Source organism: Rhinolophus ferrumequinum, chromosome 7 (assembly GCF_004115265.2).
Source record: "Rhinolophus ferrumequinum isolate MPI-CBG mRhiFer1 chromosome 7, mRhiFer1_v1.p, whole genome shotgun sequence".
Lineage (NCBI taxonomy): Eukaryota > Metazoa > Chordata > Mammalia > Chiroptera > Rhinolophidae > Rhinolophus > Rhinolophus ferrumequinum.
In genome coordinates this window covers 22,811,737-22,839,542 of record NC_046290.1, presented here as the reverse complement: position 1 = coordinate 22,839,542, position 27,806 = coordinate 22,811,737, and the positions used below count along the sequence as shown (strand labels likewise).

The 27,806-nt window shown below is 38.9% G+C and overlaps 1 protein-coding gene across 1 annotated transcript in view; it reads right to left on the bottom strand.

The window, feature by feature from the left end:
* Positions 1-221: 221 nt before the first annotated feature.
* The window catches only part of TTC23L (tetratricopeptide repeat domain 23 like), a 40,345-nt gene continuing 12,760 nt past the window's right edge, over positions 222-27,806 (bottom strand). Inside the window, 8 exon segments of the mRNA XM_033110902.1 lie at positions 222-503; positions 5,599-5,681; positions 7,800-7,949; positions 13,449-13,576; positions 16,809-16,917; positions 18,919-19,096; positions 21,796-21,927; positions 23,501-23,657. Coding sequence (XP_032966793.1) covers positions 275-503; positions 5,599-5,681; positions 7,800-7,949; positions 13,449-13,576; positions 16,809-16,917; positions 18,919-19,096; positions 21,796-21,927; positions 23,501-23,657 — 1,166 coding nt within the window. The 3' untranslated portion in view covers positions 222-274.

Genomic DNA, 27,806 nt, shown 5'->3' with positions numbered 1-27,806 from the left:
TATTACAATTTTAATAGTTTTTTCCTTTCTTAAAAAGTGTATATTTATTTTTTGGAAATATATAGCAATTTCAGAATCAAAGAATACACATTTAAACATTCTACTCACTTTGGCCAAAATGTCTACCAAAAAGGTAGTATCAACAAGCAGCCCCACCAACAGGGTCCTGAGCGGGCTAACCTCCCATACCTTTGCTAGAACTGGGTTTCTATTACCTGTGTTTTTCATTACCACAAATATGATAGGTTAAAAGTGTATTTCATGCTTTCAATTTTTAAATTCTGATTGAGATTGGATATCCTGTTTTGCGTTTATTGATCATTTGCATTTCCTTTTCTTTGACCTGGCCCTTCATGTCTTTTATGACAATAATATTGACCACTCCTTCTCCGAAACTTTCTTCTCCAATGAGTTGGGTTTTTTTTTCTGTTCTTTGCTGACTTTCCCAATTCCCTGAAGACTCTTTCTGAGTCATTTTCCCAGTTCCTCCTTCTGCATGACCCCTAGATAATACAATAACAATAATGACAATAATTACATTTCACACAAGCTTACTGTGTGCAACACATTAAATAAAGCACTTAAAATAGTGGCCTTATGCACATTTTTTTTTAGGTGAAGAAAGGAAGACATAGTAAGTTTCACTGTAAGTGGGAAAAGTTCAAATTTGAGTCCTGTCTGTTTTGATTCCAAATCACCACTTATATTCTCTCCAAAATCCACTGTTCTTTCCTAAGGCTTGTCATTTCATACACATATTTTACGGGTTTCTTACCCATTTCCTTAACCTCAGAATCTATATTCTTGAACTCCTGGTCTATTAGACATTACCAAGTGGATGTAATGTGGTACCTCAAACTTAACACATCCAAAATGAAAATCATTACCTTCCTCGGACCCCTCTCAGACATCCTCCAAGATGACCACCTCTTGCCAATACTATTTCACTTAATAACACTGCCATTCACCAGTGGCCCAAGCTAGAAACTCCAAAACCACCTTTGACTTCTGTCTCCATTACACCTCATCTAATTGGTTCCAAGGTCTTGTCACTACAGACTCCAAACTATTTCTCCATCCATCCTCTCCACATCCCTTCTCCTGTGCCTTTAGATAATTAGGGCTCTCCACATTTCTGCTTTGTTGTATCTGCCTCCTAACTCTTCTCCCTCCTTCTAACATCTTCCTAAGTCCCATCTATCCTTCCTGTTGCTGTCAAAGTTGATGTTCTAAAGCCAGTAACTGATCATATCACATCCTGTACAACTCTGACAGTTGCCCTCTGTCTCCTGAATAAATTCTGAAATCCTTAGCATGGCACATAAAACATTCCATAATCTGGCCCCAATTCCTTTCCGAACTCCTCTCTAGCATGTTCCTACTCATGTACCTGAACTACAACCACTTCAGGCTTCTTGCTTTTCCTCAGAAATACCACGTATCTCCATGCCACTATGCTTTTGTTCATGCTACTTGAAATGCCCTCCTCTGGCTTCTTCTCTACCTGCTGATAGTTTACTTTTCTTTAAAAACCCTGCAACCCGCCCCCCAGCCTTACAGACAGTTTCCACCCACATTTCCAGCTTCACAATTGACTACTTGTCCACTTCGTTTATGTTTCTATTAAAGCTTTACTACAGACTAACTGGTAAGCCGGTCATGTGTGTCTGTTTTCCTGAAAGGACTGTATCTTAAACACATTAGGAACTCTAGTGCTTAGAAGGAGCTTGATATGTAAATGATTACAACATTTGTGATTTAGGTAATAGTTAGAGTAAACAACCTCAAAGTTTACTTCCAAATCTGAGATTTTGTGTCTTTTCTATACACTTAAATCTCATTTGAGGCCCTTGCAGCTATCATTTATCCTTGGAATTAACTCCTATTTCAAGAGGCCTGTTCTGCTTTCACTTCTTTGCAGAGGCTTCAAAAGCCAAGAATTGGGGCTCCTGGCAATGAAAGTCCAGTGAGTGTTGTCACTGGGCTCCTGGAGGACGGGGGGTGGGGGGGGGTAAAATGCACAAGAGCACATGGGAAAACTAGCAGAGCTCCAGGACATCTGGGATGGATTATTCCAGTGAGATGCTGAAGCAAAGAGAACAATTCTTGTACTGGGTTTTTTAATCGCATCTGGGCTTTGGCAGCCACTCCCATGGCTTTGCTCAGCAGTTCTTGAGGAATGAGATACGGGCTTGTTTCAGGGAAAGAAAAGCCTTTATTGACTCAACTTCTGCTACAGCAGAGTTCTTCAAAAGACTTCTCTTCCCCTTATATGGACTTTCGTGGTAGGTCTTGGTCTCATTATCATTTAAAGAATTAGTCTCCAAGCACCAGAAGCAAAATCATTACCACCTGGGGTCTCAACTGGGTTATACCAATGCCTCCTAATTTCTCCTCCTCCTATGATTCTTTTAAATCATGGACAAGGAACAAGGAACAGTAAAAGGCTGAAAGAAAAAGCAACCTCCGGCTACTGAGGGAACAGACATTCTAGCTATCCTGAAATTTCTCTTTTTAAATACAACGGCAGTAGAACTTTTGTTCCAGTTTTGAGGAAACATCATACATTTCTCCCTAGAATTACGTGTTTTGTTCTTTTAGTTTCATTATTATTACCTGCAAAGCACAAAATGTACTTCGGATCTATTCAAATTCTCAATCTAATTCTCAAATATACAATATATGGTGATACTGCCTAACACTTATCCCTGATTTCAGATATTCTGACCTGTGGCCCTGGAAGCAAAAGGCAGTGGACTGCAGACGAGGGAGAGGGGGGTGCTTTGCTAACAGTTACTGAGCACATACTCTCCCAGGCACTGCCCTATGCAAGTTATAAGCATTACTTTATTTAAACCACACAACTCTATGAGGCATACTATTATCTGCATTTTAGTGATGGAGAAACCAAAGCTTAAGGAGGTTAAGTGATATACCTAAGGCCACATTCATAGTAAGTCACAGAGGCAGGTTAAGATGCCACAGCTAGAAAAGGGAACCCTCATACACTGTTGGTGGGAATGCAGACTGGTGCAGCCGCTATGGAAGGCAGTGTGGAGGTTCCTCAAAAAATTACGAATAGAATTACCATGTGACCCAGCAATCCCTCTCCTGGGTATCTACCCAAAAAATCTGAAAACATTTATCCATAAAGACAAGTGTGCTCCAATGTTCACTGCAGCTTTATTTACGGTGGCCAAGACATGGAAACAACCAAAATGTCCTTCAATAGATGAATGGATAAAGAAGCTGTGGTATATACACACAATGGAATACTATTCGGCAGTTAGAAAAGATGAAATAGTACCATTTGTGACAACATGGATGGATCCTGAGATGATAATGCTAAGCGAAATAAGTCGGACAGAAAAAGCAGAGACCCATATGATTTCACTGATATGTGGTATATGAAACAAAAACAACAAAAGAATAAGACAAATGAGAAACAAAAACTCATAGACACAGACAATAGTTTAGTGGTTACCAGAGGAGAAGTGGTGAAGCAGGTGGGAGATGAGGGTAAAGGGGATCAAATATATGGTGATGGAAGGAGAACTGACTCTGGGTGGTGAACACACAATGGGATTTATAGATGATGTAATACAGAATTGTACACCTGAAATCTATGTAACTTTACCACCAATTGTCACCCAATAAACTTTAAAAAAAAAAAGACGCCACAGCTGCCTCCAGTAATGTATACTCTTTACCATTATTCTTAATATAAAATAATAATGGTTGAATTGATACACAGAAGCTTCTTACTTAAGCATTCTCTATTATCTCCAGCATCTCACAAAGATAATAATGTTCATTATTAGGCTGACATTTATTCAGCATTTAAGACTTGTCAGGCTCTGGTCTAAGTGCTGTATTATATGTGATGTCACTGATTCTCAGAAATCTTCCACTTTTTGAGGAAGGCACTGTTATTTTACTAATGAATATAACAGAGGCTGCCAGAGGTTAAATAACTTCACCGTGGTCGGACAAGTGTTTGAACCTAATTGTAAATCCAGACAGTGTAAGCCTGCGGAGTGTAAGCTTCACTGCCCACAGCATGTTCTGGAGTTAGAGAAACCTAGGTTCAAACCTCAGCTCTGCCTCTTCTTGGGTAAATCACCTTGAACATACCAGACCTTAGTTTCCCCATATGTAAAATGGAGCTCTGGAGACTTATATGCTATATCCCCAGGAGCATTCTCTCATTCATCAAAGTTAGAATCCTTATTATCTACTGAAAGAAAGTGTGTTTTTTAAGTAGGATAGATCTGGGTTCCAATCTTACTACACTTACCAGCTAGGTGATTTTAAACAAGATACTCAAACTTTCTGAGTCTCAGTTTCATCATCTGAACATGGGAGATAAAAAAGTACCCACCACATACAGTTATTTATGGATCAGAAATAGTATATGTAAACATATTCATACAATGCCAGAGAACTGGAAGGAGTTTTATATTATAGTTATTATTAATATTTTTATGGCTATTAATTAAGAAAATATACTTTCGTATACACTAGTAGGCAGGGGGCAAAGTTCCCCACATGCTCTCCTACAATGAGTATTACTGTGACAGGCCAGAGAAACTCCTATTCTAGAAAATGATAAAACAGGAGACAGACTCCTGTCGGGCCTACTTTAGGGGTGCCTGTGACTGAGGTGGGTGGGGACAGGACGGGCTGCATGTATCTCTATGCTCATCTTGTCCCTGACCTGTCCAGCCCGTTGAGAAAGGTCCCAATCGTGAGCCATCTCCAGTGAACTGTAGCCAAAGTCCTAATTCTCAGCCCATAATGATGCCCCTCTTTGTTAGAGCCCCTGGGGGGGAAGCAGTGCCTTCAGAGTCACATTTGCTTGGGCTCAAACCTCCAAGTTCCTTCACAGAACATCAGGGTCCCTTCTGTCAAATGAGAGCTACCACACTGGGTATTTGTGAGGATCAAATACTTTATGAATAGGACCTATCTCAGTTTTAGGGATTAGTACACACTCAAATTTTAATTCTCTTCTTTTTTAATAGAGAATAGTTCAAAAAGTCAACATCATTTTGAGATGAACAAATAGCAATGATATGCCAAGGATATAGAAGAGGGCAAGCATGCAGAAAACACTCTCTCTGTCTTAAATTCTAAACATTTCAAAACAGAATCTGAAGAGGCTCTTTTATTACTAGCTCTGGAGACAACTATCTATAACCCCCCCCCAAAAAAAAATTGCCTTATGTTTAAGGACTTAGATTTTATATATTCAGCAAGAAAAATAAGTTTAATGCGTTCCTATTGTATCTATCACAGGCTGTCAGCTGAGACACTGAATCGTAGGATTTGTTTATAATGCTCAGCATTGAAAGAGATATTATAAATACTGAATATTATTATAGCAGACCCCTGTAATATGGGGTTCTGAGAGACTACTAGAAATTGACTAGTTACTTCCAGTATAGGATTTGGCCAAATCCAGAGTACAGGTTGGCATTTTGCCTCACTCACAAGAATAACGGAAGTGAATCACCGTAACTGAATGAACCTGGGAGAGGCCATGCGACCCACATATCCACACAGGTGACCTAGCGGACGGCCAGGGTCAGAACTCACCTTTGCAACAGAGTAAGGACGTTTTTTGTGTCTCTGCTTTTACCATGCTCACTTCCGTATAAAAGGATCTGAATCATCAGACACTGTAGACAAGTTGAGAAATGTTAATAGGTTAAAGAGAGAGCCAGCACCTTCATTATAAACCAGGAGCCCACCAGTGGGACTGAGATGTCCCAAGTTCAAGCGCCCGCACAACATGTCCTCCTGGTTCCCTAACAAGGAAGAAAAGAAGTTTGCGTTGAAGGCTGTGCATCCCTCACACTGTACGTATATCATTCCACTCCACTGCACCTACCAGTGCCACTTTTGGGGGGAGGGGGGTGACTGACATATTCAGTATCTTGTTTGTGGTCATGGTTTCATAGCAACAACTTTTGCTGAGGTCTCTTACCTTCTTTTCAGCTCCAGGAGCAGTTTTTAATCCCCAGAATGGCATCCATTAGCATGGTCTCGTTCAGAAACTTCACCAGCATCCCATTGCTAGTGAAGACCCAGCATGAGGATAACGTTCAGACCTCGAAACAACAGCCCTGCTGTCAGAAGGCCTTTCCATTTCTTCCCTTTCTGGACGGGGACACTGGGGTAGGGCCATGTCTAAAGCCCTAAGGATAACAGCTGGTAACAAAGGTGCAACCCCTGCCTACCCTTACAGTATCCTAAGTCTCCAAGTTGAATCCCTGTTCCCAATGGAGAATGTAGCCAGACCATCAAACCCTCATGGCGAGGTAAAATCCAGACGGGGCTCTCCTTTCACTGATTTTGTGTAGAATAAGGTAATCCCTTACAATGTATATGCTGGCGTCTTTTTTCATTTCAGAAAAGATACCTTCAATGATGTCTTTGATTACTGTGTCTATTCCAAGTATTACAGGTCATCTTCATAAATAACGTACAATTCTTTGGCTAAATCTCTACTTTGTTCTCCACATCAAATACTTTCTCATTACACCCCCTCTCCTTTTCCTCTGCATTCTAGAACTTTCCACGTTTGTCATATAAATCACAGGTTTTTTAAAGTGGTTTTTTAAAATACCTCTAGAAGTATTAAAAATATAGGTTCTAGACCCAACTCTTAGAACTTCTGATTTGATGGTCTGGGATGGGGCTCAGGATTTGGTGTTGTTTGTTTGTCTGTTTTACAACTGACTGTTGTAATTCTAGATTTGCTCAACCTCTCTACAACACGTTAAGACTCTCCTGTTTTCAAGGTGGAATTTAATTTTATTAGATTTGTTGTTTCCCTTCTTATTTCACTCAGCATTTTAGCGTCATCCCATCTTTTGGCCTCATAGTGTCACCCTTTCATTTTAAAGTTTTATTTCCCGGTAAGTTTCTGATCCCATTACATTGATGCCATCCATATGTCCATGCTTCCCTTGAGGAAGCCATTGTGATCCTATAACTTATATTCATAAGGTTGCATTTAACTCTAAATCTTCAAAATGAAGGCCCCTTTCTCCTGTTATTCACTATTGTCATACTTATTTTCTGATTACATTTAGTTAACCTGAAAAACAGATAAAATCTCTGCAGATCTGATGTTTGCCAATGCATATGTGTCAATCACTTTTGACTCTACCCTCTGTTCACCTGAATACTGATTCTTTCCTAACTTCTCCTCTGATGTGGGTTATATTTACAGACATCGCTACTGATCTTACCAAGTCTTTAGCCTTGGCCGCTCAGTATACTTACTGACTGGTTGAACTGTTTGGTCACACCTCTTGCCATATCCCATGACTAAGGAATGAACTTTCAGGGTTGTCTGAGCTCCTTGGAGGAGGAGTCAGTGCTTAAGTAAGGATGGTTATACAAGGTGTTTCTGATTCCACCCCACCTTGGATGCTTTCAACGAGATTCTGCCACTGCCATACCTACATTCCAAGGTGGCGGTGTTGCTCTTTTGAGACTGGTCCAGGGGTAGACACAAGAAAAGTTTCTGTATCATGTTCTCTCCCTCAGCACAGCTAAAAAAGTGAAGATTTTTCAAGAGAGAATACTTTAAAAAAAAAAATAAAAGAGTGAGAGAGAAGGAAGGGAAGAGAGATGGAAGGGAAGGGAAAGGAGGCAAGGTGCGTGTACACACACACACATGCGCACGTGTATACACACACACACACACACACACACACACACACCCCACTCCTCATATTGTGCTTATAAGCCTGTGAGAAAATATAACAAAACCAGACAGTATTCACCTTCCTTAACAGCCGAATTGCCTTTCTGAGGTCTCCTTTGGCAAAACATATCCTGCCCATGTTATAATAAGCTTCAGCCACTTTTTCACTACAGTTACCATAGCTGATGTCCTGAGACTTCAATGAAGACTTTATGAGTCTGTAAGCCTCCTAGGAAATAAAATAAACAATTTTTTTTATTAAGCTGGCAATTCTGAAGGAACATGCAGGTTCTATTCCGTGAACTCTAAGTAGGAGGCACCCTACCCCACACTAACATAACCCACCAAAGGAAGGCAGTTGTGACCTAAATAATTTGTTTCTATGAAGAATTAAAATTTCAAGCTCATAATTAATAGTAATAGCTAATTCATATATATATATGAGTTATATATAATTCATATATATATATTCATATATACATATATATATATTCATATATATATATATATATAATTCAATTTTTGTGGCTACCCTATTATTCTAATATTGTTATAGATGAAGAAATGGAGACTAACAAAAGCTCAGGATCTAGCCCAAGATCACACAGCCTATAGTTGGCACTGTCAGGATTTAAACAAAACAAGTCTAAATTCCATAGCCCTCGCTCTTTTTTCCTTAAACTACCTTTTATTTTGAAAATTTTTAAATCTTCAGAAAAACTGAAAGAACAGTAGAATGAATATCTGCAATATTTTCACTAGATACACCAATGGCTATCATTTTGCCACATTTGCTTTATTGCATCCTCTCATTAAAAATTATATATATACATATAATATGAGCCATATTATACATAATATTTAATATATACATATATAAATACATACAACGGGATGTAAAATACAGCACAGGGAATATAGGCAATGGTCCTGTAACAGCTGTATACCATGTCAGAGGGGTAGTGGACTCGGCGGGGTTATCACTTTGTGAGGGGTGTAAATGTCTAATCATTATGTTGTTTTGTACACCTGAAACTAATAATAAAACAAACAAAAAATAAAATAGATACATACATATTTTTGTTAAAAATAAGTTAAGCAGTTATGATACTTTATCCCTAAATATTTAAGCATGTATCTTCTTAGAACTTCTCCTACGTAACTACAAAAATATTATCACTCTCAATAAATTTTATATTGATATAATACTATTAACTAATATATGCTCCATATTCAAATTTCCCAATTGTGCCAATAATGTTCTTCATAATTTTTAAAAATCTGTTTTGACAAGAATGCCCACTCTTGCCACTTTTATTCAACATAGTGCTGGAAGTACTAGCCAGAGCAATTAGGCCAAATTGGACAGGAAGAAGTAAAATTATATCTGTTTCAAATATTAAGAATCACATATTGCATTTAGTTTTCATGATTCTTAGTCTTCTTTAATAATTCTCCTGCCCGTTAAGTCTTTCGTGACACTGACAATTTTTTAAAGTCCAGCCCAGTTGTATATCAGCCCAGCTCTCACTCTTAACTACTTACTATACAGCAAATTATTTAGAAAAAAATTAAGTATACATTGGAAATTATTCATAGAACACTTCTTGTACTCATTTAACTTCCCAATGTGCTTTATTTAGGAGTGAAGTGGCGTAGTTATTGCTCAAATCCTCAAGAATTGCTCACCACCCTCTGCCTGTATTATCTATGTTGATATTTATAAATGTCTGGAACTGAGTTGAACATGTAATCACATCCTTCATATGTGGCATGTGAGAACTAACAATACATAAAAAGGATGTTAATTGCTGTTTTCCACGAAACATGGACATTAATTCAGGGATCTCGAGGCTCTACATTATCTTTGCACTTTTTAGAGTAGGAAAACATGCATGTAATCTGTTTATTTTTCTTCAGTGTACAAGTCTTTTCCCTCCTTGGCTAAGTTTATTCCTAAGTATTTTATTCTTTTTGATGTTATTGTAAATGGGAGTGTTTTCTTAATTTCCTTTTCAGATTGTTCATTGTTAGTGTATAGAAATTCAACTGATTTTCGTATGTTGATTTTTATCCTGCAATTTGTCTGAATTCATTTATTAGTTCAAACAATTTTTAAGGGTTTTCTACATATAAGATTTTTAGGGTTTTCTATATATATATATATAAGATCATGTAATCTGCAAACAGACATAATTTTACTTCTTCCTTTCCAATTTGGATGCTGTTTATTTCTATTTCTTGCCTAATTGCTCTGGCTAGTACTTCCAGCACAATGTTAAATAAAAGTGATGAGAGTGGGCATTCTTGTCTTATTCTTTTTTTTTTTTTTTTTAATTTATTGGGGTGACGATTGTTAGTAAAATTACATAGATTTCAGGTGTACAATTCTGTATCACATCATCTATAAATTACATTGTGTGTTCACCACCCAGAGTCAGTTCTCTCTTGTCTTATTCTTGATCTTAGAGGAAAGCTTTCAGTTTTTCACCATTCAGTATGATAGTGGCAGTGGGCTTTTAATATATGGCCTTTATTATTCCTAGTTTGTTGAATGTTTTTATCATGAAAAGGTGTTGGTTTTTGTCAAATGCTTTTGCTGCATCTTTGCAATGATCACATGATTTCTATCCTTCATTCTGTTAATGGATCACATTGATTGTTTTCATATGTTGAAAACCAAAATCCCACATGGTCGTCATGGTGTGTGATCTTCGTGATGTGCTGTTAAATTAAATTCAGTTTGCTAGTATTTTGTTGAGAATTTTGCACCTATATTCATCAGGGATATTCTGCAGTTTTCTTATAGTCTTTTTCTAGCTTTGGTGTCAAGGTAACATTGGCTTCATAAAATGTTTGGAAGTGCTCCTACCACTTCAATTCTTTGGAAAAGTTTGAGGAGGACTGGAGTTAATTCTTCTTTAAATGTTTGGTAGAATTCACCAGCCATTTGAAGCCATTTGTTCCTGGGCTTTCCCTTGCTGGGAGGTTTTTGATTACTGATTCGATCTCCTTACTAGTTATGTCTGTTCAGACTTTCTATTTCTTCATGGTTCAGTCTTGGTAGGTTGTATGTTTCTAAGAATTCATCATTTCTTCTAGATTATTCAAATTTGTTGGAGGGTCATCATTCACAATAGTCTCTTATAATCCTTTTAATTTCTGTGGTATCTATTGTTAATGTTTCCTCTTTCACTTCTGATTTTATTTGAGTCTTTTTTTTTCTTATCTAATCTATCTATTCCTAGGGAAAGGGTTCCACCAGTTCAGGCTGCTTTCCATTGGTTCTCACAGAGTGTACTTCTATGAGTGGAGCAGGCTGGCACTTCAGTTGAACCCAGGTATCATTTTCTTTGGCGTCCTTCTTTTTCTGATCACTTTCTTTCATGCATTTTAGGAACTGATCTTGGCTCTTAGAGTGCTTAATATGCTCAACATATACATGAATTCTCTTGGCAAAAATCTTGCCCTTTTTGTTTGTAATGCCAACAGCATGCTGGGTAACATTGTAGATAGACCCTTTCAGTTTTGCCACAGTCACATTTGTAGGGCATTGCTTTTTGAACAATGCCCATTCCTTTACTGTATATAATTACCACCTTTCCTATAGATTCCCCTACATGAGGTCTGACAACTAAGTTTGCAAACTTGTTGCAATGATGTTGCTTTGATGTTTTTTGATATCAGAGGGCTTATTCATTATGAATTTGTATCAATTGGACAAACAGTTAACCAAGTTTACTATTTGGAAGTGCTGAAAAGGCTCCGTGAAAAAGTTAGACGACCTGAACTTTTCACCAACAATTCATGGCTCTCGCATCACGACAATGGACCAGCTCACACAGCACTGTCTGTGAGGGAGTTTTTAGCCAGTAAACAAGTAACTGTATTGGAACACCCTCCTTACTCCCCTGATCTGGCCTCCAATGACTTCTTTCTTTGCCCAAAGGTAAAGGAAATATTGAAAGGAAGACATTTTGATGACATTCAGGACATCAAAGGTAATATGACTACAGCTCTGATGGCCATTCCAGAAAAAGAGTTCTAAAATTGCTTTGAAGGGTAGACTAGGTGCTGGCGTCGGTGCATAGCTTCCCAAGGGGTGTACTTCGAAGGTGATTGTCGTGATATTCAGCAATGAGCTTTGTAGCACTTTTTCTAGGATGAGTTCACGAAGTTAATCGTCAGACCTTCGTATGTGTCCATGTTTTCTAAAAGGCCTAGAGAACATATAGCAGGTACCTCTCCTCTTTCCTTTTGTGTTCGTCCTTTTGAGGAATTACTGGAAGACGGCGGTCCTGGCCAATGGATCATGTTCATTTTTTTTTAATCAGTGGCAGATTAAACCTCTATATTAAAAAAAAATTACATTCCCTGGGAATACAATTCCCTTCTGAGTTTCTGTTCAGGTCCTCTAGAACACGCCTAGAGGCTCATATCAGGCTTGAGGGTAGGAGAAAAAGCTCCTTTTAAAAATGGATTTACCCACAGGAAATGTGTTACAAAATTCAGCAAATTAATTCAAAAGTTATTGAGCACTTTCTATGTATCAGTTATTGTTTCAGGCACTGTGGAAACAAAACAGAAAAACGCTTGCCCTCCTGGAGCTTGTTTTCTAGTAGTAAAAGTGACCCGCCCATAGTCCTGTCTATGGCTGAGATTCAGAGCCACCTGGCACTCAGGTCCAATCACATCTCTGACCAGGAGCACGGTACACTTGGTTAGAAGCAGAGGCCATCAGGCATTGGTACCAGTGTTTCACCACAAAGTCATGATGTTCGTTGTACCAGAACACGACGAGGATAAGCAATGATGTTCTAACAAAGTACTTGCACATCTTTGAAAATAAAATTAAAATATTAGATCAAGCGGAACTGTAAAAAAAAAAAAAATTAGATCAATCTGTGGCATTGAGATCTCATGTTCATCTTCTGAACCAACAGAAAATATCACGGCCGCTGTAAAAAGAAATGTTGGAAACCACGGTAAGATTTTTGCCTTTAAAAGTGGTAGTTAAAATAGAACTAAAGAAAATGCCACCATTTATAAAAATCTTCAAATATGGAATAAAAGAAGCTTTGTTCTTCATTCTTGGAGAAATTCTTACTTACCGTGTGCCTATAGCCATATTGTTAAACTGCTGGTTGCATGACCAACAAGACAATGCCAGATCCATACAAGTTTCTCACTTGCCTGGGACAGCATAAAGTTGGCTTGGTGAGCTCTCATGACAGACAAAGGTCTTCACTGCATTCATGCTGTGTACTTAATATATAAAATTCAGGTCAAAAGATTCTAAGGAATAGACTAGATTCATAGGACTTCTAACTAAAAAGGTCAGCAGTCAAAAGCATTTTCTACACCTTTATTTTTTAATGTGGAAACAAAATTTTGGCTAATAAAGAGCTTAAGACCAGAAACCGAGAAGAAAATAATATATCAAGAGAAAGAAACTAGCAGTTAGATCCAATGCTTGAAGCCAATTTTGACTTAAAATATTAAATTTACAGGGCCATAGATTATGAGAGTCCTGGATTCGAAGGATCGCATGTACCAATATACAAGAAAAATACTTTTTTTTTTTAATACCAATTTACACCACCCGTATTTTCATTCCTGACTTTACCTGGGACTTCCCTGAGCTCCAGTGTCTGAATTGTGAGATAAAAAAGGCTGTTCCAATCAACAAACAAACTAGCAGTTGCGTTTATAAGTTGATCGTATTCACCTGTTTTTTCCCATTATGGATAAGCCACTTGTACAAATCTTCAATGGCCATCAGTGTTTCATAATCCTCTGGGCCCAATGCAGTTTCATATGCTCTGATACTTTTTAGAAAATATATCTCAGCAACATCTGCAAAACAAAGGGAAACAATTATTTAAGGCAAGCTGCTCGCCTTTACTAGTGCCTAATTTCAGCCCTGGCTCAATTAATTAAACATTTTCATGCTTCAAGTCCATGCCTAGGACTTCCGGGATTATATTGAAGGAGAGTGGTGAGAGGGAACATCCTTGTCTTGTTCCTGATCCTACGAGGAAAGCTTTCAGTCTTTCACCAATAAGCACTCTGTTAGCGGTAGGTTTTTCTGTACATGCCTTTTATCAGAAGTTCCCCTTTCATCCCAAATGGAGGTTGAATCTTGTCACATGCTTTCCTGCTTCCGCATCAATTGATAAGAATATGTGCTTTTCCCCTTTGGATTATTAATATGGTAGAGTACATTGATTCAGGTTTGAATACTGAACTAGAGTGACGTTCTCAAGATAAAAAGAAAAAAAGCCCTCACTTGATCATAGGGTACAAGGTGTGATCAAACAATTCGGTGACTATTTAAATAAAAAAAATTATTACAGTAAAAGACACATTGCCATCAATCCCCCTCAAAATACTCTCCCTCGCTTCAAACACATTTATCCCATCATTCTTGCCACTTTCCTGATGCAGTTCTGGAGGTGTGAATGTCTTTAGTTGCCCTGTTATGGCTGTCTTGATGCCCTGAATCATTTTGACTTTGGGGAAGAGCCAGAAGTTGCACGGTGTTAGATCTGGTGAATAAGGTGGATGAGGACACATTGTAATATTTGTGTTTTTTTTTTACAGAAATTGCCGTACCAGAAGCACTGTGTGACAACGGAGTGTTTTTATGATGGAAGATGATTTACAACACAGTTTAAAACACACCTTCTCTCAACCATAGCTCACACCCGACTGACTACACCGAACAAGTTGAAACTTGTCACACTCTGTTACTAAGGTTCGATGTGCTGCTTCCCATATTGAAGATCCCTGCCTTTCCGTTGGATGGCACTCGGCAGCAGCATTCACCGTATTTTGTGATCACAACAGAAAGGCTCCGTGTTACCCATGGCTTCTGGTACAGCAATTTCTGTCAAATTAAAACATTACGGTGTGTCGTCATCCACCTTATTTACCGGATCTGGCACCGTGCGACTTTTGGCTCTTCCCCAAGGTCAAAATGACCGTGAAAGGTAAACATTTTGAATCCATTCAGAACATCAAGGCAGCCATGACAGCGCAACTAAAGACACTCACGAAAGAGGACTTCCAGAACTGCTTCAGAAAGTGGCAAGAACAATGGGATAAGTGTGTTTGAAGCGAGGGGGATGAATGGCAATGTGTCTTTTACTGTAATAACTTTTTTATTTAAACGTTCACTGTATTTTTTTATCATACCTCGTAGTACTTTTTTATTGCTATATATTTTGTTAAGGATTTTTTACATCAATGTGCATGAAAGGTATTGGTCTGTAGTAGTTTTTTATTTGTTTTATTTTTTTCTTGTAATGTCTTTGCCTGGTTTTGGTATCAGAGTAATGCTGGCCTCATAAAATGAACTGGAAAGTGTTCCCTCTTCTTCAATTTTCTGGAAAAGATTACGTAGGATGGGTGTTATTCTTTCTTAAATATTAGGTAGAATTACTCAGTGAAATCATATAGGCTTGGAGATTTCTTTCTCAAAAGGTTAACAACAAATTCTTTTTTCTTTCTTTTTTTTTAAAATAATTAAGGGCCTATTCAGGTTATCTGTCATCTTGGTTGTTTGTTTTTAATTTATTTATGGTATCTTGTGACAGGCAAAAGTTTTAGATCTTTTTATAATTAAATCTATCATTTTTTGTGGTATACCTTTGTGTGCTCAGAGAGTTCTTCTTTCCACCAATTTTTAATTTTAAAAATTCAAGTACCGTATTTTTCAGTTTTAATGTTCAAAATGTTAATCCATCTGGAATTTAGTGAATGACGTGAAATGAAGATCCAGATATTCTTTAAAGTTAAAAATTAGTATGCAAGAAAAGAATAATGTTGCCTTAGAATCTCCCAATTCCATAAGCATAAACTTTTTCCAACTTAAAAAACGTTTACATATTCACAAATAGTTTAAAATTGTTACAACCATGAAGACTATTTTTAAAAACTCAAATATATATATAGATGTACTACACATACTGCAAAAATACACAAGGAAATTTTAAAAAGGAGCATGATGGTTAGCTAGAAAACAGAATCAGGAAGTCTTCAGTGAACATTTATGCTAAGGAAAACAACAATCAAAACATTATAATAACTTCTGAAAACTGAAAAAAGAATGTTTATTTAATGACATGGGGAAATACCAAAGGAAAAATGTGGGATGCAAAACTTTCCCTATAATTCTTTCTCACTCTCTCTGTCTCTCATATATGACTGGAAAATAATGTACACCAAAGTGGATTTTTTTTTTAACTTTATTTATTTTTTTAAGGAGGGCGCTGCTCACAGTTGCCCATACAAGGATTGAACTGGCAACCTTGGTGTTATTAGCGCCATGCTCTAACCAACAGAGCTAATCGGCCACCCTGGATTACTATTATAAGCAGGGAAAATCAACATTTTAAAAATGTTTAAATTACATTCTTCACAAATCCCAAATTCCTCCTGATGGGCCATGGAATTCATTGGTGTCCATTAATCTGATCAAGCCAGCTGAGCGTGGGACACATCCTCTCTCACCAGTTCCTTTGTGTCTCTCCCAAAGCTACACACTTTCAAAAGAATGCCTTGCCTGACAAAGGACTACTGTTGAAGAATGAATTCGTCACTTGGCTTTCCTCTAGAACCACCAGTACCTCACTTCTGAATATACACCAAGACAATTCTAGCGGCTACAAACATTCTCTCTTGTAAGCTAGAGAAAAAGAGTCAAGGGGAGGTTGAGAGTGGAGGAGGAAGAGTGGAGAAGCCAATGATTTTCTCTTTTGTCACTGGATTTCCTTATCAGAGGTCGCATTCATAGCGTATATCATCTTTGCTCTTTATGCAGGTAAATTTTGCTGAGATTCTAACAGAATAAAGGAAATAGAAATCATGATCTTATTAGTTGTGATATTCCATCTAATTTGGGAAGATATATATTGTGCCTAAACTAATGTGTAAATGATTCTATACAAAATGGTCTTATCTTTCCATCACAGGCATGAATAATTAATTATAATCTGTCCATATTGACAGACAGACCATTAGCCAATGTGCTTCCCTCCCATGACTGGGAAATTATGATAACTACAAGACCAGCTCTTTTACCTACCCGTGTGTCGGGCCTCTCCAGACATGGTATAAGCCTTGGCTAATAACGCACTCGCCTCTGCAGTTTGGGGGCTGACTTCAGTGAACAAAGAAACACAGATAGAATGGGCCTGGAACAGAGAAAATCGTGACAAAGTAAGTACCCAAATGATGGTGATTCGCTGTAGATTTTCTAGTAGTTCTCACAGAATTGCTAGCTGATTGAGAGTTGATATATATCTAATTATGAAGTTACATGAGAGACAAGTGTGAGTCTTGAACAAGTAATTTCATCTTTATATGTAGAAGGAATATATAGTTTCCACTGATTACGGTTTGGGAAAGATTAAATGAAATGGTGCATGCAAACCACGGGGCATAGTACTCATTACACGGTAAGTTCTCAATAAATGTTAGCTATTATTATTTTTTTATAAGGTTTCATAGCAAAAATAATCATAACTTTAGCTCAGCCTCTCAAAGGTTCAGTATCAAAGGAAGTTTGATAGAATAACGCATGGACCCTAGAACCATACTGCCTGGGTTCCCATATCAGCTTGGCCACTTACGGTGACACAAGGCAAGTCACTAACTTCTTCAAATATAAGACAAGGATGACAAAAATAGTATTTGTTACAAGCAGTTGTTGTAAAGATTAAATGAATTAATATATGTAAAGTATTTAGTAAACCACTTGGAATATAATAAGCACTAGGGAAGTGAAGATATTATTATTATTATTATTATTATTATTATTGTTATTAGTTATGCTAAAATGGTGGAGTCACTTTGGAAGGGTAAAGAAAAAGAAAACTTCTAGTCTGCACCATCCAACAGCAAGACAAGAAGAACCAGCTGTGCGTCATATTTCACAGACCAAACACCAGGAGGTGTTTTAAGGAGCTCCAGAGATTATCAGACATTTTGGAGCTAAGACACAATGCAGAGTTGTTAAAGAGTACAGGCTCTGGAGTCAAATTTTCTGAATTTAAATCCATGATCACCACTTGTTCACTACCCAACTTCAACTGTATTAGCTATAACTCTCTGTGCTTCAGTTTCCACATCCTTAAAATGAGATAAAATAATAATGGTGCCTATTTCACAGGGTTATTGACATGGATTAAATGAGTACACCCTCAAGTACACATATTAAAAGCATTCCATACATGTGAACTATTATTTTTTGTTGTTATGGAGAAACACTAATTATTTATTGTTTTATCCATTCTGACTTAGCCACTGCTTTAAAAAAGTCTGGGACACAAAATTGGATGGGCTTTCTCTGTAAGCAGTGGACTCCCTGCCTTCAGAACAGCTTTCACTAACATTTCTCCACTGTGTGATGTTAATAACTTTTGATTTGTCTGCAGTGTCTTTTCTTCACTATCAGACTGTTTTCATATATACTGTTGAATTGCATTGCACCTTTTCTACGATACAGGAAATCCTATTATTTTGATCCGTTTTTGGCTATAGGAAATAGCTGAAACCACAAGTAGGGTTCTCACTTGAGGGGAGAGAAGGTGAATTTAACTAGCAATTTCAAGGGACGATTTCAGTACATGATGCATAAAAGTACCCTAAACTGTTTTTATTATGACAGACAGAACATTCCTTCTTGTGTTTTGTTTTCCCTTGGTCAGGTGTCAAATTAGATACATCTGAGCAAAACACTTTTTTATTAGTTTAACCTTAGATTTGGAAATAAAACTAGCTAGACTAGCTTAGAGGGCACATGACAGTAACGAAATACCATGATTTTCCATTTAAAAAGCCCTTCAGATTTGCTAAAGATTTAAATTCAGTTGTCCCTACGGCTTTGATCCCTGGAGTAGACTCACTGGGCTACCTTTCCCTAGCACTAACAGAGATGAGGGCAAGCCTAGGAGGGGAACTGCTGGCTCAGATCAGGTCACGCAGCAGATACACCCACCCTGAGTCAGTCTTCTCCACCCAGGTCATTTAAGGTTGAGAACGGGCTCTGGTGTGGATCTGGAGGGAAGTTGAGGTTAAAATGGAAATCTGTCCCATCCCTTGTTCTTCTGAGAAGCTCAAGCTTCCCTGGCCCTGGGAACTGGGCCTGTGGCCAAACACAGCCACCTGACTGGGGCTCCAGCCAACCTACCAACCTGCTGCAAGTACTGGATGGCCTGGTTGTGGTTCCTCCTCAGCTGCTCCATCTGAGCCATTTCCTCGTACAGAGTGACCAGATCTGACGTCCTATCACCCTTGGTAGCAATAATGTTGCCAACTGCCTTTTCAAAGTATGCCAGAGCTAGGTTCAACCTATGGATGGCCAAGGAGGCTCTACAAGGAAAGGGATGAAGATGGAAAGTCACAGAGACGCCACTTATTTTCAGACACAAAAGGAATTGATTCTAAGAACTAAACAATTTGGCCTCCATACGTCAATCATCTCAGCGATTGGCTCAGAATCCAGCCTTGCTGTAAGCAAACTCCAATTAACCTGCATTTTACCCACTGGATTCCAACGACTACCATTCATCAAACCCATTAATATGTCGTGCTGCAGTCTAATTTTATTAAAAAAAAAAAAAAAGCAAATGAAAAAAATGGCTTCCAGTAATTTACAAGATGGGATAATTTACCCATAAACATAAACTTTCTAAAATCAAGATAAGATTTTATTACCTCTGGCTCCCTCTCTTTCAGGCCTAGGAAAGTGTTTACTTTGTTTTATTTGATTTAGTTTATTCCTCCTTAAAAATGAGAGAAGATGGAGAAAACAATGTCAATATCCCTCGCATAAAGGGGAGGTTAAATAAATTATGACATGATACAGTAAAATACTTCAGACATTAACAATCGTTTTCTTTTTAGACTAGAGAAATTCAAAATGTGCTACATTTAAAACTACTTAAAATATGATCTTGACATACATAAACATAACTGCTATGAACATTTTATATACATACACACAATGTTCATATATATGTTCATTCATATATATTCATATATGTATATAAACATAAACATAAATATAAATATATATAAAATGTTCATAGCAGTTATGTATGGGTGGTATTACAATTGACTTTTATTTTCTCCTTCATATCTGATTTTCAAATTTTCCAAAACAAAATGTGGACTATAATTTTTTTTTAAGGAGAATAAAATAGTATCTCATTATGGTTTGTTTTTCTAGAGACAGCAGGCACAATGAAAACATGGGTAGTTCAAAGCTGGTTCTCATAATTAGCTTTATGATCAAACTCCAGGAGCTTTTCTTTCCTTCCGAATAAAACAGGGTTAAGAATACCTAAATTACAAGGTTGTTGTGACTAAAAATTATATGTAAAAATCACCTAACATATAGTACACAATCAATATTACTTTTCCCTCTCCTCTTGCCCCCATCTTTGTATACCCAAATTGAATTAAAAATATGTGTGTATAAAATTATTTTATATAAGGCATGGTGACAATTTATTTTAAGTGGAAGGTTTATCCTTCCTCTGAAGATTAGGATTAACAATCAAAAGAGTATTGGCATGTTATCTAATAAATCTTCACCAAAAATTGTTTTGATCAATCAGACTACTAGTTCCCTTGCCCGTAAGAGCAGATGTTACAGAATGATAATACCTCTCATTAAGAGCTTAAAGGGAGCTATTAGCCAAGTTTTCCCCACCTTCAAAATGGGACAAGGAATTTGCCCTTACCAGATATTTGGGCAATATTGAATATAAGTCAATGTGGTATAGAAGGTGAGCTATGGATTCAGATAACCCAGTGATGGCTCTTCTACCTATTAATTCTGTCACCTTGAGTTAATCTTTCTGTGCTTTAATTTTCTTATCTGTTAAATGAAAATCATAAAAATACCTACCTCATAGGCTTGTGGTGAGGATTGAATGAAATTATGCAAAGCACTTAGAACAATGTCTAGGGTGTAGTTTTACTTAGTAAGCTTTCCAACACTTAGAATAGTGCATGCACAAAATAGGTACTCAATAAATACTGTGGAGTGAATGAAATATACACTAGAATTTATTCTGAAAAAGGAACAAGGCTACCTTTCACATAAGGCACAAACACCGTAGCCACTGCCCCATGTGACAGCAGGAGACATTCACTAGACTCTGATTTACAGATACTTTGATTTAACTCTGGACATTCAACCATCTCCCCGTTATTTCCCATTTGACTTCTAGATTCATGGTTGTTTAGAGGAGGCATGCACGACTCATGTATTTCATTTATGTACCATTCAGTCACCTACCCTACATGCCAAGTACTTACAGTTTTGGAAACAGACTGCTTTCAAGGATGTGAAGATATTTGAAAAATCTAGGGAACAGTAAACCTTTCATTATATTTTTTTTCTCTGATAATCTGATGGGCCCACTCTCATATCTAAATATTCTGAGTCTCAGAGGATCCCTAACTCAACTGCAAAACAGTTAAGTCTTGTTCTATCTTGAACAAATTCCATGAACTTTTGTTTCTACATGGAGCAGAGCTCTTCTTAAAAATGCACATGCTATGCATAGCTTTCATGGGCCTCCAATAAATTGTCTTCATTAAGTGTTCCCTTTTCATTTTTTTAAGGTATTATACTTAACGACAAAAGGAGGTTGCAATTCAGGAGAAAATGTGTAATTTTAGAATAAGTGTGAGAGGCAGTGTAAGAAGGACTAAAGAGTCCATGAATTCGAATCATGGATCCAAAACTTAAAGCTTGTCACCTCAAACAGCTGGTTTAACCTCAAGTTCAGTGTCCTTGCCCTCTAATGAGAGAATAATTGTACCAAGTATTTCAGTAGTGGCTGTAAAGATTTAATGAGACAGTGCACATACAGCATGGTGTATGTGTGTGGTAAATGCAAGTCTTTTTTTATCATCATTTGACTCTTATTTATTTATTTACTCATTTATTTACTTTTGCTCTGAACATTTTTCCTCCCTTTAATAGAGTACAGAAGAATCATGAAATTCCAGGCATCATTCATAAAAGCTTAAGCTACTCTAAGCCCAGATCTTACCTGCCCAAAGCAACTGTTAGGTCTTTCTCTGAGACTTGCAATCCATGTGGACAAACGCCTCCCTTATATAATTCTTTCAGCTCCTTCATGTTTCTCTCTGCCTTCTGCAGGTTGAAATAAGCTTCTCTGCCAGTGAAACAATCAAGGAAAATACCACGCACAGAACCTCCCCCACTGCCCAGGGACAGCAGTTGATACCATGTTTCCCTGAAAATAAGACCTAGCCAGACCATCAGCTCTAATGTGTCTCTTGGAGCAAAAATTAATATAAGACCTGGTCCTATTTTAATATATTTCATTAAATATTACATTAAATAATATTATATTTAATATAAGACTGGGTATAATATAACATAATATTATGTAATATAATATGATAATGGGTCTTATATAAGACCGGGTCTTATATTAATTTTTGCTCCAAAAGACGCATGAGAGCTGATGGTCCGGCTAGGCCTTATTTTCAGAGAGAAACAGTCAGCAAACAAAAGGGCTCTTTGGGAAAACAAAGCAGTATTTGAAAATGAGCACTTCACTATGCTCTTGATTTCCCACATGTATATGTTGTCAAGAAGGGAGAATTCTTTAGAAAAGGAACAGGGCCTAGGGTTTCCTGTGGTGGTTGCCTGAATGCAAGACTGATGTGGGTGGCGAGCCCTTGGAAGCGTGAACGGAAATTGTACATTACACTAGATTTTCTTTAGAGGTGTCTTCTGCCTGACAGCAGTTACGCACGTTTCCCAAGTTGGTTCCTATGAGTGGTAAAACAGAGGAACTAATTCTGCTGAAAGGGACTTTCTGGGTAGTTTAGAAAGTCCAAGCAAAGCAGGGTTTTGGCCAAAGGCAAATAGGAAAGAAAATCCCCTTATTCCCAAACAGATATTTGGTTCCCACATTTTCAAAAGCCCCCGGCAAAGGGCATAACAGAGGAAGTCCACAGATCCGATTTGCAAGTTGAGCATCAGACCAAAAAAGTAGACAGGGGGTGTGTGGAGAGGAGAAACTGGGGGCTCAAAGAGGGCTCATGTTTATTCAGGAACATGAAAAGCCCTTAAGAGTCGTCAAGTGGAGATGGTACCCAAAGGCTGTCAAAATCACACGTTTTTTGAGGACGGGCGTATAGGACAGTTCCCCTCTGGGGATATGGAGAATTACTTCTGTTGTCTGTTTTGCTTGGACTCCAGCTTCACAGGCAGTGTTCTCAACAGCATGTCAGAAACACTAAAATGTTGTAATGCCCTGGGGGGTGATTTTAAAAATCTCAATGAACAGACACACGTCAGACCTATTAAATCACAACCTCTGGGGTGGGACCCAAACAGCACTAATTCTTCAGGGGATTACAATGTGCAGACGAGTTTGACAAACAGTGCTTTACAATGACCACCCACCCTCCCACCACCACTCTCACCCACGTCTCATTACTAATACTCGTTTTCCTGGGTACTCACTGAAGAGCAAGACAGACTCTGAAAACTTTCCACTGGCTGGGGGATGTGTCCCCCGTGAGCTCCCTCCCACAGCTCATAGGAATAGACACAGGAGGAACAGTCATACCTTTCTAGATGGAGATAAGACATGTATGGAGGTCCTGGATGTTGGAACAGAGCTACATCTCCTGCCGTCCTATGTGAGATGACCCATCTGGTTCTGATGTGTGGCCCCTGGCTCTCATCACCAGACCCCGCAGGAAAGGGAAGGATATTGGTTCTTCAGGAGCCAGGCCATCCCTAGAGTATAATAGAGCATGACCAGAGCATCCAGGATTTCCTTTTTCTCCTTGTCTGAGGTTGTCTTTCGCTTCCAGGTCAGCAGCGTGTTCTTGGCCGATTCAGCATGTTTCTTAGCCTGAGCTGGGAGGCCTGGGGACGTTTGAGGGTGGGTAGCAAGAAGAAAACCATTAAAAAGCATGTTTCAGTCAAAGACATTCGTGAGAGGGGTTGGGTGGGCAGTGTGGTTGTCATATGGTCTATAGTATTAGTTCCCCAAACTGGCGGTGCATCAGAATGGTCTGGAATGCTTGTAAAGAATATAGATTCCTGGGCCCCACCCCAGACCTGCTGCGTTGGAATCTCTAGAGGAAGGGGGTCCAGGAATCCATATTTTTAATTAACTCCACAAGTGCTTCTTAAGCAACCATCGCAGTATAAGTCTGAGGACTTCCGTTTGGAAATCACTGATAGAGACAGGAGTAGAAGCTAAGGATCCCCTTCCCAATTCTGCCGCTAATGCCATTTGACATTTTCAACCCACTAAGCTTCTCCATCCTCCAACTGTAAAATGACAACAATAACTACAGAAGCTGCCCCTTTACAAAACACATGGAGACAGTCCAGGAACAAACTAGGTTATGCCACAGAATGCTGTTTTGAGCTGAGAAAGGCATTCTATAAATACAAGGGCTTAGGGATACAATTACTTCCATCTGGGGATATGCAATCCAAAGATGAAGCTGGTAATACTAATTGGCCATACACACACACACACACACACACACAGTCACACACACACTCACACACACACACACACACACTCACACACACACGCACGCACACACACGCACTCACACACACACACGCACTCACACACACACACACACACACACACACTCACACACACAGAATCTAATTTCTAAATACAGTGAGGCCCCTAAGGCAAAAGGAATGCCAAACCCCAGCTAGATAGAACTTGTGGCCTGTTATCCCTTGTTTTCTAACTTTAAAGACTCTTGTTCTGGCCACACACTTGAACTGCTATTTGTCCAGTTAACAAAGGTTGAGTTGGGAACATTCCGTTTACAGAACTATTCCCTCATCTGCCAGCCTCGCTCACTCATGTCTAGTGATCTCTTGTGGGAAAGGGGAAGCCTGGGAAAAAAGAGAAAGGCCGGCAGAGAACACATTATCCTAGGAGTTCTCCTCCACTCTGCTGAAGACAGCCATGGCAGGGATTCACTTTCAGCTCTCCTCTGTGCAGCACCTTGGGGCTGGTAAACATAAACCCTTGCCAAGTAGGCCCACTGTGCCCCTCAGACCTCCGGCCTGCAGTCCGCTGTCGCTTTGGCCCCCGGAGCCTGGGTTCACAGTACAGGGCTAATCAATGACAGGAGGGAGGATGTGAAAGGACTTGCGTTTGTTGCCCGCAGCCCTCAGATGGTCCGGATAGGCAGGACCTCCTTGCTGAGTCACAACAATGAGAACAAAGCTTCTGTGGAACAGCCCTAAAAGTGATCCAGAAACCAACAAGTCTTTGTAGAACACTCAGAAGATGCCTGTTCTATTGGTCTCAACTGAAGAGAAAGTGGACTTGGGCCAAAGAGAGGGCTGTGTCCTGAGTAACCAGATAACAGTGGTGCTCCCATTGCATTGTGCCTCACAAGCACCCTGTTCAGATGCAGATGCCTGGGCCTCACTTCCAGGATTATGGGTCACAAGTTCTGAGAATCAAGGGTTCACATTTGTAACAGCCATCCTCAGTGACATGGATGCAGGCCATCTGAGGACCACACTTGGAGACACACTGAGTTAGTAAAATCTTTATACACAAAGTGGGACTCACTTCGTTTTTGAAGAGGAGGTAGGGTTTTGACTGATGGAGAAGGAGGAGATGGCTTTCCACTAGGAGTACACAGCCTGAGGCCATAAAGACAAAGTAAGCAAGTGTGTGTGTGTCCCTGTCTGGATGGGTTTGGGGGGTTGGGGGTGTCAGGGAAGGCAGTAAGGTGAGCAATCTGCCTGAGGGGGAGGTTTTAAACCTAAACACATATAAGGTATGACTGGGAGAGGGAGAGCGGAGGCTTGCAGGCCAAGATGAGGAGGTTAGATTTGACCTCTTAGGCAACAGGGAGTCTTTATGAAGTCTTGAGGAAGGTAGCAACAGAAAACTGCCACGGACATCAGACCGAGACAATGAAGTAGGAAACTGAGTCTTTTTATCAAATAGGTTGTTTTCCACAATCAGGTGGGCCCTTTGCAGTGCGTCAATAAGGGAACAAAGGAACCAAATTTAAATGCCTCCCTGGGTCTGGGGGAAGGAGAAAAGTGAAACTGGACGAGTTACTGAAAACCCCCCCCAATCGGCACAACACAGCTTCTGGGCTCGTGAATGGAAAACAACTGAGAAGGCTGGTCTGCGGCTTTGCACGCCTGGCCCTCCCCGCCCCACCAGCGCCCAGTGCGGGCTGTGAGATCCTCAGGAGGAAGGCTGGTTGCTCTGAGCTCCGCAGTTAATTAACTACATAGTTCCTTATCTCCACGTGACCATGCCCCATGACCAAGTGGAGCTGGTGACCAATGGGACTTAAGCAAACTGAACTAGGATCTTGATTTAAAACAGCTCATTCAACTTTAAAGTCTGTCCTAAAGGGGAAAAAAAAAAAATCACTCTTTTCACCTTCCCAGAATCCACTCTGGTCTCCAAAGCGAGGTGTAAGGTGCCATAAGGGTGTAGAAGGAAAAAAACAAAAAGTTCTCTGCTACTTTATTTTACTTACTTTGTTTTCTATTTCTATGAATATTCATAATATTACATATTAGCACTGTTATACATAATTTATAATAAATAGACATATACGAAGAGTGTTTACTCAAATTTTTTTAGTGATAAGGGAGTTAATTCTCAAGAGTTTGGAGACCAGTGCTATAGATCTTTTTTTCTAAACTTTTTTTATAAACTTTTCAGGTAAGAAAGAGCACTTTTTATGCTGACAAAAAAAGTCTCTTTGTGACAGTATTTTATAGCATTTCCTACATGAGAAAATTCATGACAAAAGTACTATGAATCAGTATCAGTAATACTTTGAAATGAATTTATTTCTTATTAATTTCAAGAACACCCTCTTTCATGTAAAAATAACACTCTGCATCTATGTATATGTACGAGGCTTATTTTCTCTCTCTATGGAGAATGCTCTAGTCCTCTAACTCCAAGCCCCACATCCCCAATTCCAGTATCTACTCTGAGACCAAGTCATTTTCCTTTACTTGCTCTCCCAAGCTAAGGACACCACCCTTCTCCCTGCACCAACAGTGTAGCAATTTTCTAGGTAAAAATCAGGGTGGCAGCAAGACCCACCTCTGGAGCCTGAGATTCAGAAATTACAAAGATGTGTTGATGAATGAGGAAAAGGTCCAGAGACTGTCCACCAAACATATCATTTTGCTTTAGTTTCGGATGTGGTTCCACCACTGATGTCTGTTACTCTGACTCAGGCCAGACAGTATCTGCTCAAAGCCACCCAGTCTTTGCAGGCTGCTGTTGTCACCTCTGATCATCATGTACATTAGTGTGGCACAGTGATTAAGAGAACAGGGTCTAGAGCCAGGAATTCCCAGGTACTCTCCTGACTTAGCCACTTACCCTTGTCCTGTAACCTTGAGCAAGTTACCTAATCTATCTGTGCCTCAGTTTCTTCACCTACAAAATGGTAATGAAAATACCTTCTACCTTGTAGGGTTGTTGCAAGGATTAACTCATGAAAAAGGATTAAATAGTGCATGGCACATGGGAATGAAATGAGTTTGAATAAATATTAGCTGCTATTATTATTATTATTATTATTATTATTATTATTATTATTACCACCACCAGGGTCCATTCCTCTTAAGTGATTTATTATATTTGTCATTTTGGACAGTTTTCATCAAGTTGTATACAGAATCCCTATAAAAGGCTACACTCTCAAATGCAAACTCACTTCAGATAGGTATTAAGCTTCCTTCAGGTCAGATCACCTGGTTTTTACCATTCCCTGTTGTTTCTGTGCCGGTTTTGTTTTGTTTTGTTTTGTTTTACCATCTAGACAGAGAAGGCAAGGTTCCTGACTTATGCTCCTTTATCTGTATTTTGCAACACTTGTACTAGAGCCCTGAATACCTGGAAGGTTCCCAGCAATAACAGGCTGACTAAGCTATTCCTTTATTAATAATAAGCAAACTATCAGGAAACGGCTTGTCCATGGTACTTTATTCCCCTTCCTGAACACTTGGAAACAGTTCACCACTAGGTGACAA